This window comes from Gnatocerus cornutus, chromosome 4 (genome assembly GCF_029298725.1).
Source record: "Gnatocerus cornutus isolate USDA-ARS CGAHR chromosome 4, icGnaCorn1.1, whole genome shotgun sequence".
Classification (NCBI taxonomy): Eukaryota; Metazoa; Arthropoda; class Insecta; order Coleoptera; family Tenebrionidae; genus Gnatocerus; species Gnatocerus cornutus.
The window spans coordinates 15,850,731-15,863,578 of record NC_142236.1 but is presented as its reverse complement, the minus strand read 5'-3'; the positions used below and the strand labels follow the sequence as shown (position 1 = coordinate 15,863,578).

Sequence of the window (12,848 nt, the reverse complement as noted above, 5' to 3'; positions counted from 1 at the left end):
TAATTCACATTCATTACCCTCACGGGCACCACCTTGCCTGCACAGAGCAAATTTTTCCCAATCGCTAGCCCCCGTCCAACTTCGTTGTCGTGGCACCTGGGTTCAAAAAGTAAAATACTGCCGTCACGTGTTTTTCCTTCCAGACGTGCACTTAAGATCACCTCGCTTCTTTCTGGAACCGAGGTATCTTCTGCTAGGACTACGCGAACCGCTTTTTCTCCAGCCCGGTGAAGTACAACCTCTTCGCCATTTATTTTTAGTGTTCCCTTTTCAAAGTTTAACTTGCAACCTTTTCCATTCAAAATGTCCATGCCTAGTATAACTTCGTCTTCGATGCCGGCTACTAGAACCTTATGTTTAAACGACGTACTTCCAATTGTGATGGTAGCTTCAACTTCTCCATGGATTACAGCTGCTTCCCCGGTGGCAGTACGTAATCTCCAATTGGTGGGCGATACTTTCTTGCCAGTCTTGATAACATCCGATCTTACAATTGTCTTTGTCGCACCTGTATCTAGCAGCAGCACGTGTAACTTTCCGTCAATAAGGCCATCCACGAAAGCGCTGTTCGGTTGGTGTTTAAGCGATGCAATTTGTGCTCTTGGGGCTTGCTGGCGATAGGTCGACGGTTGCCCCCTTTCCGACGCCTCCCTGGGCTTTTCTTTGCAGTAACTACGTATATGCCCCTCTTTTCCGCAGTTCCAACATCTTATCGGACGTTTTTTTTTCATGACCTCATTCAAGATTTGCTTCACGGCAGCCTCCAGATCTTCTCCCTTACATTCCAACTCTTCGCTCTCAACCATTCGAATCTTTTGATGGCTTCTTGATGTCATCTTCGTTGTTTCAAATTCTAAAGCACGAGCAAGCGCATCCATTAATTTCGCGGGATGAGCCATCAGTAAAGAGTGTCTCGTATCGCTGTCACGAAGGCCGTCTATGAACGCGTCCACCGCTAGCCGTTCCAGCACGTTCTCTGGAGTTGCGGGGTATGCTAAACGCGTCGAACGAGCCACGTCGGCCTCGAATTCTTGTAAACTCTCATTTAGCTTCTGGGACCGGTTCTTTAACTGGCAGTGGTATACACGTTCCAGATGAGCTTGTCCATAGCGCATTTCTAGGTGTTTCACCAGTTGCTGATAATCGTGTTGTTGTTCTGGAGGAAGAGCTTGTAAAACCTGAGTTGGATCACCGCGCAGGGCCACAATCAATGCTGTTGCTTTCTCCGCTGGAGTCCATCCATTCGTTGCTGCCACTGCTTCGAACTGAAGAACGTATGTGGCCCATGAGGACTTTCCATCGAACGGCGGAGGTTTTAGACGCAGTTTTGATGTTTCAAATATAGGCAACGTTGCTTGAACATTCTTCTCTTCTATCTTTTCCTCTAATGCCAGCAATCGACGTTCTAAGTCTGATAGATCATCCTTCAATTGTTCCGCTTGTTCTTTAAATTCTTTACGCAGCTCTCTAGAATTTACCAGCATGTTTTGCTCCAACTCAGTTGTTCTATCAAGCAGTTTTTTTTCCAAACCCTCAAAACTTTCTAAAATTTCTTTTTTTACGTTTTTCTGTTCTACATTTTCTCGAATGCTCTTGTCCATCAACTGAAGCATCGTAGTCACGTCGCTTGGAATTTGAAATAAAAATACTTCTGGATCTTCTCCTGAATTTCGTATTGCCTCTTGCAGCCGCTGTTGGAGTATGGTCTTTTTACCCTCGGCGTCCAACTCGCGTTCCTCTAGCTCCCGCCGTAGGTCTGCTACCTTCAGATCCTTTAACAAGACTTTCCTCATAGCCATTTTATGTCTCTTAATTCACAACCCCACACCTGACACCAATTGTAGCGTTTTTCGTGTTCGTTAGATTATTTATTAAACCCAAAAACGACTTTATAACAACTTTTCAACAACTCTTGCACTATTTTCAATTCTCTCCTATTTTTCTAATGTCATTCTCCCCTCGCCACCTCCGTTGTTGTTCTCCCTACTTGATTTCGCTCTATCTGATCCGTTACAATATTTATGTAAATAGAAAGGGGTATCATTCAATAAATACACAGATTATTTGCGATTACAAGTTGAAGATTTTCAACATAAACGCACGTTTCCCAAGGAGTACTCATGACAGTTATATTTGGAGGAATAGTAATGTGCTACCATTTATGGAACAGCTACATGCCCAGGGACACAGATCGTTGTGGTTACTAGGTGACTCTGGATATTCATTGCGATCCTACCTTATCGCTCCTTACGAAAATGTTGAACCAAACACTCTATATGCACGATACAATGAACGCCACAAAAGTGTACGATCACTGATTGAACAGTGTAACGGGGTGCTGAAGTTACGTTTTCGATGCCTCCTCAAACACAGAGTTCTACACTATGCCCCAGAGCGTGCATCGAACATCATTAATGCCTGTGCGGTACTCCATAACATATGCATTAATAATAACGTACCAGGGGTTCCTCCAGAACCAGAAGACTTCAACATTGATTATGGTGTCTTCAACCAACAAGCAGAAGAGCAACGCGAGAGGAGACCTATGGCCGAATTAAATGAAGGAAGAAGGCACAGAGAGTTGATTGTTCGTAACCATTTTATACATTGATTGTTATTTTAAAATAAAATTGTTTATATTGGTAAAATAGAATATTTTATTTGTATTTTTTCGAAAACCTAACTACATATTGTTATAAAAAAATAAGGAACGCCTGAGAAAAATTTCCTGACAGGAACGAAAAAAACATTTACTTAATTAAAACTACTTCCTAAAGAGTACAAAATTGAAGATTTCTCATATTTTATGGAGCTTCAGTTTTTTTCTTATAATACGTTTCAATTGCCACAACTTCCCTTTCATACAATTCTAACTTTTTTTTATAATATTCTGTTTTTAATTTTAGTTTTTCTTCTACTTGAGATGCTAATTTTTCTGTAACCGCAAGCGAATGATCTAGTCGTGCTGTAGATCGACGCAAAGACTTGGACTTGGAAACTTGGACTTGAAGATTATGCTGTGATGATGGTGGTGTCATATGATGAGTTGGGAAAGTTGCTAGAGATTCTCTATTTGGTTCAGTCTTACTATTATGGTCACATTCTATATCAGATTGCATAGGTGTTAATTCTTGCTCCTCATTACTTTGAACTGGCTGACGAACTGTAGTAAGTAACAACTTCTCTGGCAATTCTTCTGCTGTTAGGCTGGGAACTAGTGACTCCTCCGTGCCAGGATGACCTTCAATGACAACTTCTCCCAAAAGATTTATTACACCTTCCTCAAATTCTGTCAGCTTTTCTTCATCCTGACTTCCCCCGCCTGTACGTCGCCTTGATTTGTTAATGCTGCTTTTCCTTTGTTTGGCCCTAGAGCACTGATCTTGCCATGTCTATGAAAAAGTTTAGAGCAATAATTGAAAATACACGAATCGCTCAAGTTTCAATTTACTAACCTTCCTCCATGCTTTCCACTCTTTTTTTTCACCCCTCATTTGATTCAATGTATCGGTTAGTTCTTGCCATAATAACTGCCCTTGTTTGTATGTGAAATTTTGAGAGAATTTTCCCTTTCGTAGCTCTGGGTGTTTTACTATGAACTCCTTCAGAGTTTCTTTTTGTTCGCTTGAAATGTTTCCCGACCGCTTCGATTCCATGCTCTAAACAACGAAAATGATATTATTTCAACACAAATGTTTTAATACAATATAATTTATTACTTACACAATTTTTGGCACTAGAAATCCTTTTCGAGTTGTCAACACTGACAGAATTACATCGTTGTCACGTTTCCACTCGCACCTAAATTTACGTATGCGAACTCGGTTGCGAGAAGCACTAGATACCAAAATTACGAGAATACCAAAATTTATTGCGAATCGCAATTTTCCACACGCATTAATTCGTATACGCATTGTTGCGAATGGACTCGAGAATTGCACCCCTGGTTATAATGGGATTCGATCATGAAAATGTGCTTAAAGTTTCCCGTTTTACTGTTGATCAATATTAACATTTGTAATATTAGGTAAGAAAAACAACTTTGCTATTTTTTTTCATGTTAACAAATAAATCAAAAGCAATTATATTTTCACAACAAATTGTTTGCTAGTTCATAAATATTATTTCTAATTCTAATCTGGGTGATTTTAGAACAAAGAATTTACACGGAAAACAGCGTATAGCCTACCTTTTTAAAGACCAGCAGTAATCTACCATCATGTGATGGTCCCATCTACCCTGATACCTCTCTTCTATCACTTGTAGATCCTGGTGGAAGGGCTCTCCTTGTTTCTCACTATAACTTCTCCAGGCTTCACCTTCAGATTCAGTCATCACTCTTATAAAGTTTGTATTTTTCGTCAATGTCAGAATTTGAGGGCCATCAAATACTCCAGCTTTTAACTTTTCCATACTAAGCTTAGGAAATGTCTTACAAATGTATTTAAAGCAGTCTTCTTCCTTGTCCAATGCTTTGACGAATTATTTCATTATACCTATGTAGTGGCGGAAGTATGATCTTTTCTCTACTTGTCAATGGGTTATTTATTATATTGCCTTTACCGACAATTAAAGATTCTCAAGAGGGCCACACATCTTGTTCCCAATGAACTAGCTTTGCTCTACTATCCCGCAGACAAATAAAGCATGGGTGTTTTGTGTATCCATTTTGCTGACCTAGTAAAAAGTTAAGCATTTTTAAATCAACACAAACTGGCCATTGATGTTCATTGTAATTAATATTTTGTAGAACTAATTCAATTCAATTTTGATATTCATCTTTGAGTTTTGTTGAATGGGCCATTGGTATTGATGCAAATTGATTTCCATTATGTAGTAAAACACATTTTAAACTTTTTTTGCAGTTACAATAAAGAGCTGCCAGTCATAGATTTGTATTCCTTTAAGCCCATGTGTAGAAGGCACTTTAGGATATTATTACAGTAGACAATTTTTCATTTTCATAAAACAATGGCAATATCTTACTTTCCTGTGTTCTATATGTTGTAATTGTGACATCTAGTTGCAATAAGTTCTTTTCTTTCAGCCTTGAAGCCAACAGTTCCGATGCTAGTTTCGATAAATTGAGATCACGTATTAAATCGCTGAGCTCATTTTGAGAAAACAACTGTGGTGCAGCTTCTTCTTTCTCGGCGTTGAATGGATTAGGCTTATAATTTTTAATTGCTAACTGGTATACTAATGCCTTTAGATCTTTAACCGTATATAACCTTTCTTCCATTTCTAACAAGTAGACACAAACCTCATCTTCTTTAAACACAGAAAAAACAGGCAGCCTAGGACCCAATGGTACTTTAATTGGTATAGGTAAGTTGTTATCGGATGTTTCCTTCAATACTGAGCGGGCAGCGTTAACTTTTCTCTCTAATGTCTCTGTGGCACATCAAATTGTTTAGCTGCTTTATAATAGCCCTTTTGCCATCCAAAACAGCTTTAACTGCTTCTCGCATGGACTCTTCGGACCACGACCCTCTGTAGGTCGTGCGTTTGAAGTCACGAACCATTCTAAATTGAAAAACTATAATAAGCACACAAAACAATAAACTCATTTTTACGAAAAACAAGGAAGAACAACATTTTTCTCATTGAGGGGCAAGATGAGGTACCCGGGGTATGCGTTACCCCATCTTGCCTGCAGAACCATTTTGTAGCAATAAAATAAAAAAAAACAGTCAACTATCTTAAGGAAACATAATGCATACCTTATTATAGGTTAGTTTAGGCGTCAATTACAGCAACACCTCACCTAGCTAGCGTTATTTAACAAACCACAGTAACGTGTCAAACCTGAAGAAAATATGATAAACAATTTGCAGTAAGACACTTTTTTTAAATTTTTTCGGCATGTGTGCACTTGCGAATCTTTTACCGCCGCCCGACTGACAAGTATAATGGCGGCGCATCGAACGATGAATGAACGAGCGTGATTGGTTAGTTTGAACTGTAAATTTCGCTGGGTACCCCGTCTTACTCGCTACCCCGTCTTACACCCCGTTCCCCTACAGTGTTACTGTTGTAATTATTACATTGCGGCACGGAACAATAATGTTTTGGTTTGCTCGGCATCTTTTATATTGGCGTTATTAAATCAAATACTAAGGGCCGATTCCAGAAACGCTGATTAAACAATGGACTATAAAATCCTGGATTAAATTTAGTCCTGAACTATATTTTGTTCCTATTGCAGAAACGTGGTTTATAGATGGGATTACGTAATCCAAGATGAAACGTTTTTGATTGAGAACGAACCACATTTTTGACATGTAACTTCACGGATTAATCCAAATAATGGGTACTGCAGAATAGAAAATAAAAAATTACCCACATTTAAAATTATTTCTTATGTAAATATTGTATTGCTGGTTATACCTAAAATGTCGTTTTAACTGGATATGTATCAACTGTGACACTACTGTTAGGGCCGATTGCAGAAACGCTGATTAAACAACGGACTATAAAATCTTGGATTAAATTTAGTCCTGAACTATATTTTGATCCTATTGCAGAAACGTGGTTTGCAGATGAGATTACGTAATCCAGGATAACACGTTTTTGATTGTGGATGAACCACATTTTTGACATGTATTTCACGAATGGATCCAAAACTTGCAAATAATGGATACTGCAGGTTAGAAAACTATAAACTTATCTAAATTTAAAATGATTTCTTATGTAAATATTGCAATGCAAGTTTTGAAATGTCGTTTTAACTGATATCAACCAACTGTGACACTACTGTAAGTAGAAGATTTATCTTGCTTAAAGATCTCTAGCACGGCTAATAAGAGGTTATGGGAGCTACTTAAAACTACCAAATTAAATTATCGAATTATTGGAGAAATAGCGAAATTTCTAACATTTCTTAACAAAACTTTTAAATCACGGAAATGAGTTTTTATTGGTAAAATTATTCATAATTAACTATCTCAAAATTATACCCTGTACATTATTTTACAATTAGATTTATCATTTTAAACTACTCTCTTACTTCTATTATGGAAACCACCATTTTAGAGAGTTTTTCTCTATATCAAATGCTATAAAAACTAATGAAATTGGTGAAGAAATAACAAAATTACAATAAAGGAAAAAATTAGAAACAAAGCTCTAATTGCAATTGTAACATGTCGTACTAAAATATTATCCAGGCTATTACAGACAATTTCCGCTGTCCTACGCAAAAACACAGTATCTGCTTTAAAAAAATGCTGGATCTAGAATTGACCTATTTAAAATGCCTTTCCAAATAATTTTAACATTACACTTGTGATTTATTTTTGTTATTTAAAAATCTTCAGATAAACGACAAAAGTAGAGTTCAAATCATTTGTGAAAGCGTTTTAAATAAGTGAATTCTAGGTCCATTGATTTTTTTTTAAAGCAGATACTGTGTTTTTGCTTGGGACAGCCGATTTATGTATAGAAACTTTCACTATCTATCGAAACTTTGATCAAAAATTGGTCTAGAGATTTTTCCTCTTTCAAGCGCTATTAAAACGAACGAAATCGGTTAAAAAATAACGAACTTAATAAATTTCGATTTTTAAACAACCCCTAAATGCTTAAATTGATTTGAAATCGAAAAGATCAATCTCTTGGTTAGTGGTTTTCACACAACATTTGTGCTTATTTTCAAAAAAATAAGTAAAATATGACCCCACATATGAGTACGTGATTTTGGCGACCTAGTTCATAAGCTCTTGTAGCTCACCTATGTTTGATTCCTAAAAACGTATAATACCATCCAAAAATCATGTTTAGTTGAACATCCAGAGCTACAACAAGAAAATGCCTGTCAGCTTTTTCATTAATTAAGATTGTTTTGCCATTATTTCAACATGCACAAGTCGCAAAACCACATAACCTAAAAGATTTTCCTTAGAACTGTCAATTTAGCCCGTCCTATAATCCATCAAACCTGTGAGATTATATTTAGTCTCAGAATATCGTTTAATCCAAGATTAAGTCGTTTGTGCAATCCATATTTCGTTTAGTCCTTGCTAAAGTTCAGAACTAAATTTTAGTCTCGCACTACATTTAACCCCAAACAAAAATATTATTCTGCAATCGAATTTGACATATAATCGTAGATTAAAACTTTAGTCTTGAACTAAAAATTTAATCCGCGTTTCTGCAATCGGGCCTAAATGATACAAAAAACCTCTGTTTTTTCTGGAAATTTATTAAAACTTTAACACGGAGACATTCGACGCCACCGACGTTTTCCCTGATACGGTAATTCATAAATTTGATTACAGATGTCGCACCTTTTATCGTTTTTGCCAATACCTTCCTGCAAAAAATACAAAGAAAAAAATTGTATTTTAAGTGTATATCTGTATTACACTAAAGATATCCAAAAGTTTTATACAGTATGTCCCCGAATTGAGTTCACAAGAGGGAAAAAACTTCATTTTCCAATTAACAAAAAAATCACAAAGAAATAATATTTTTTGCTTCATTTAAAATAAATAAATCTTTATTTAAAACTTTAATATTATCAGGCTGTGTTCTTAAAATCGAAAAAAAACAAAAGCGACAAAGAACTTTTTTATTTTTTAATTTACAAAAAATGTCAAAAAAGAATAAAAATTGTTTCATAATTCAAATCAATTTCCACTATTCGATTAACCCACCACCCCACCCCGTTCAACACACAGTTCAATTCTTAATCGTAATTATTTATAACTGTTACGAATTTCATCAATTGTCAAGGATGCAACTGCATTTCATCTTTTTTGTAATTAAGTCTTTTTCTCCCTCTTTGGAATTTCACCGTTACAAAGTTATGTAAATATGGACGAGGATTTAGTTTATTTGCTTTAAATAAACTGATAACATTGATTCATTTAAAAAAATTATCAATTTGCATATCAATCACTAACGTTTTAGAAGATGTACTCTTAACCCATTCGTTGAAATCTTGTTGATCATTCGTCGAAGCTGAACTTCCACAGAATGATGAAAAAAATCGGCTGACATAAAAGTGTGCCCAGGCTCAAAGTATGTGGCGTGGCGGTATGAAATACCACTTACAACTTTCACTAGTCATGAAATTAGTGATAGAATTGTCACTTTCGCGAAAGAATGGCTCAATTTCTACAAGTTTGTCCTTGGCGCTCACAAAGTTTGTTCCGTTATTTGAAAGGTTTCCACATTTCCAAAGATTTAAAAGAAATACTATTATGATATGGAATAATAGTCCACAAGGTAGCCCACCTAAAAGTTTCCAATCCAATATGACCAAGATATTGGGCTGGAAAATATTAGGTGGTCCATCTTCTATAATAAAGATAATATAGACATATGTATTTATATGTGTGCAGAATTGGAAAAGACATGTATCTTACCACCGTCTAAGCATGGAAGTAAATCCTCACTATCCGACATATGATACTTTTTGTTTATTTTTCGTTTCCTTTTCTTTTTTAACAATTCTTCAGCTGAACTCTCTTCTTCGTTACTGTATTTCGCTTCTTTAAGTTTAGCTTCTTCGAATGTGGCTAAAATTCAAATATTAATTATGATATTCACAAATAGAACTCGATCATTCATCGTTTGCCATACCATGTTTGCTTAAGATTTTGAAATTGTTGGAGATTACCTCCCAACCTACTTTTGGGCTTACACTATTTTTAATTAACTGGGTTGTATTACCCCGATTTTTTGGCCAAAAGCAATAGTTCTCCGCTTGGATTTGTCCTTATCCAAGAAGTTGGACAAACAGAAACAAACAATTGACCTTCATAAACATACTCCGCTAAACAAAAATTTAAATCTTGAGAGCACTGAAAAAACGTCTGTTAAAAAAATAATTATACAAAAGAAAAGATGCCTAACATATATTATATAATATACATAATATAATGTAATATAATATACACTTTTAATTATAATTTCAATAATAAATGGAATATAAATGTATGTACAGGGGTCCTATAACTTATAAATTTAAATTAACGATAAGATATAATTATTATAAAAAATGCATCTAGATCCAATTTTTCCAATGGGCAGAGTTCAAAATTCAAGGATAAATCCGTAACATAACTACAGTAAAACGTTTTGGATGAACAAGGACGGTCAAAATTGCTGTTAAAAGTTTTATATCGGTGATATTTAATATAAATTTGATTTGTTTTTACACATTCAATAATCGCACATATTTTCACTACTAACACAGAGTCTTTCGAAGTTGTTAAAACACAATGGCAGTTTCGCGAATCGACACCAAAAGTTAAATTTTTGTACTCTAATTTTTTAAAACTTCGCACAAAACTGGTTTGATAGCAGAGGTTCTCTTGCGACTGAAATTTGGTTGAACAATGTCGGTTTATTTACTGTTTTCACATATTTGCAAGGTGTGATCTGACGCTGTTGCGATTCTTTGTTTATTAAAACATGCAAAGGTTTATAGTTAGATTTTGCTATCATGTTTTAATTTTCCCAAATAATTTTCATATTTAAATGAACTAAATTTATCCAATTCTCCATTTCGTAACACATTCCTGCTCAAGTGAACTAGATTGTGCACATTGTAACCAACAAACTCATCACCATACAGCTCGCCATAGTTTTTAACATAATAATAATTAAATAATTTGGATGCAAATGAATTCAATTTAATACATAGTTTGTGACTGCAAAGTATTCTAATCGCACAGTGAAAAGCAAGAAAATGTTTGTATTTTCGATCGGGTAATTTATGAAATAGAATTATATGACCACTATACATCAAAAACTGTCTGTATTCTACGGCTTTCCAGTGTTCTAGCTCTTTAATACTGCTTGGTAGTGTTGAAAAATCGTTACGAGTGACAAATTTTCTAAATTCCATCAGTTTTTCGTCCACTTGCTGTATGAAGGTATCAATCGTTGTTCTGCATTACCACGAAACCAGACCAGATGAATGGAGTTTTGTCAAGCTCTTCTCTATTTATGCAAGCCAAGATGGGCCACAACTGACTATTGGATCTACAAGCAATAGGTCTATCTATATTTATATCTATTTCAATATTTTCATCACTGTCTAATTTAAAGTTGTACAGTTTAAAAATGTGTTTAATCCCATCGGCAATTCCGAAATGGTGATAAAGGTCATATGTTACTACTAAGATGGCCCCTTGAGAACACAGCTACTTTTTAAGGAAAACACCCAGATTTTCAAGGGTTAACAGAAAAGCAGAAAAATCGTGAAGACTCCCGTTTTTTAAGGTATTTTTTAAAATTAACATTTTTTTAAATGGCCCCCTTAGAACACAACACATTTTTAATGATTTCAGCCTGGTTTTCAAGATAACTTTTAAAAAGTTAAAATTATTAAAGAATTTGCCCAGTTTTTCGAAATCACCCTTTTTTAAAAAGTCAAAATTTTAAGAAATATATCCTGTTTTATCAAACGTGAATACGGTTTCGTACAAACAAATTTCGGACAAAGTCCTCATGAGCGAAGCGAGTTCCCCTTTTAAAAACACTTAAAATTCGTCTTTTAACCCTGTTTTTCTGTTAGGCTACTTCAGAACAAAAATGAATACGTTTTCGGCCAAGAAACGTTATCATTTAAAAATACTTAAAATTCGTCTTTTAACCCTGTTTTTCTGTTGGGCTGCTTCACAACAAAACTGTATTGGGCCACATGCCCTACGAAATACTTTGTTTTTTAAGCACTTTACCCCTATTGTAACAGCCTTCTTAATTAAAAGTTAAAATTTGCCTTTTTTGCTCCCCATCTTATCAAGTGAATAATGAATTAAGTTGAAAGTTGTTGTTTGGAATTACTTACAATTGCACACAGCTTTAACTGAAAACATTTTTTTAATTGTAACAAAAAAAGTTTTTTTCACATAGGTCTATCCACCTCACGGTACCTTAAAGTTGTGAATTTTTTTGGGTTTCAAGATAGTTTGTTTTATACGTCAGCTATTCTAATAAGGCTTAATTTGGAGTACTTTGTCTCTCACTCAGATGTGGTAGAGTTCGATGTGGTAGAGTCCGATGAGGTAGACTCTGATGAGGGCTTAGAACTGTAAAAACCACATTAAATATATTAAATAGATTAGAATGTTATGTACCTGATGAGTTTTTTAACGCGTTTCATAGCTCGATTCTTCTGCTTATTTGTTCCGAATTGTAACACATACACTCCTTCGTTGTATGTGTTTACCTTAATGACTCTGTCCTCCCTGTCATCAGCACCTTTCAGATGCACGGGGCGAAAATTTTGGTCGGAAATGTTTACATCATAAGGCGAAATTCTAATTGCTTTCACGGAGATGTTGACCTTGGCGTAGTATTGTTTGTGAACAGTTTCGATACGTACGCTGGCAAGTTTCATGGTTAATCGGTTCGCTTCTCTGCACTCTTGCACTTCCACTAGCGATTTTATCAATGTATTTAAATCTACGAAATTTTTTTTTTTCAAATTTCTACAGTTTTTGGCATGCGTACCCATCGCCATGTTGATAACGATAAACGGATAAACTGCAGATAAACTGAAATAAACTGTAGTACAAAACCGTATTCTCCAAGAACTGCGTCGCTTGGTCTTGAGCACAGAACAGTAAGACACGGGTGAAACTTGTATTGGTGACCTCGAAACTCCATTGACAGTTCTTCACCACGAAAGTGGGGGGTTGAGTTTGTAGTGCGCATGTGTTAGCGAGGAGTTGACAAGCGACAAGTGACAAGTGACAACCGGGACCACCAGCAAACAAAAGTAAACACAAGAAGGAAAATAAGGGGTGAACGATCGCCATCTTTGCTGGGTAGTCAACGCGAAATAAATTGCTTGTTAACCGAAAATTTGTAAAGATAACTGATCGAAAGGG

At 35.6% G+C, this 12,848-nt stretch overlaps 2 protein-coding genes across 2 annotated transcripts; both read right to left on the bottom strand.

Annotated features, from left to right (window-relative positions):
• Nucleotides 1-2,804: 2,804 nt before the first annotated feature.
• LOC148176415 (uncharacterized) lies at nucleotides 2,805-4,015 on the bottom strand. The gene is made up of 5 exons (XM_088035100.1): nucleotides 3,895-4,015; nucleotides 3,777-3,837; nucleotides 3,724-3,736; nucleotides 3,456-3,659; nucleotides 2,805-3,392 (listed from the first exon to the last, which is right to left on the bottom strand). Exons 1-5 carry the CDS (start codon nucleotides 4,013-4,015, stop codon nucleotides 2,805-2,807), a joined length of 987 nt encoding a protein of 328 aa, XP_087891226.1.
• Nucleotides 4,016-12,076: 8,061 nt separating this feature from the next.
• LOC148176414 (uncharacterized) lies at nucleotides 12,077-12,478 on the bottom strand. Its single transcript, XM_088033614.1, has 2 exons — nucleotides 12,469-12,478; nucleotides 12,077-12,420 (listed from the first exon to the last, which is right to left on the bottom strand). Exons 1-2 carry the CDS (start codon nucleotides 12,476-12,478, stop codon nucleotides 12,077-12,079), a joined length of 354 nt encoding a protein of 117 aa, XP_087889740.1.
• Between the last annotated feature and the right edge of the window lie 370 nt (nucleotides 12,479-12,848).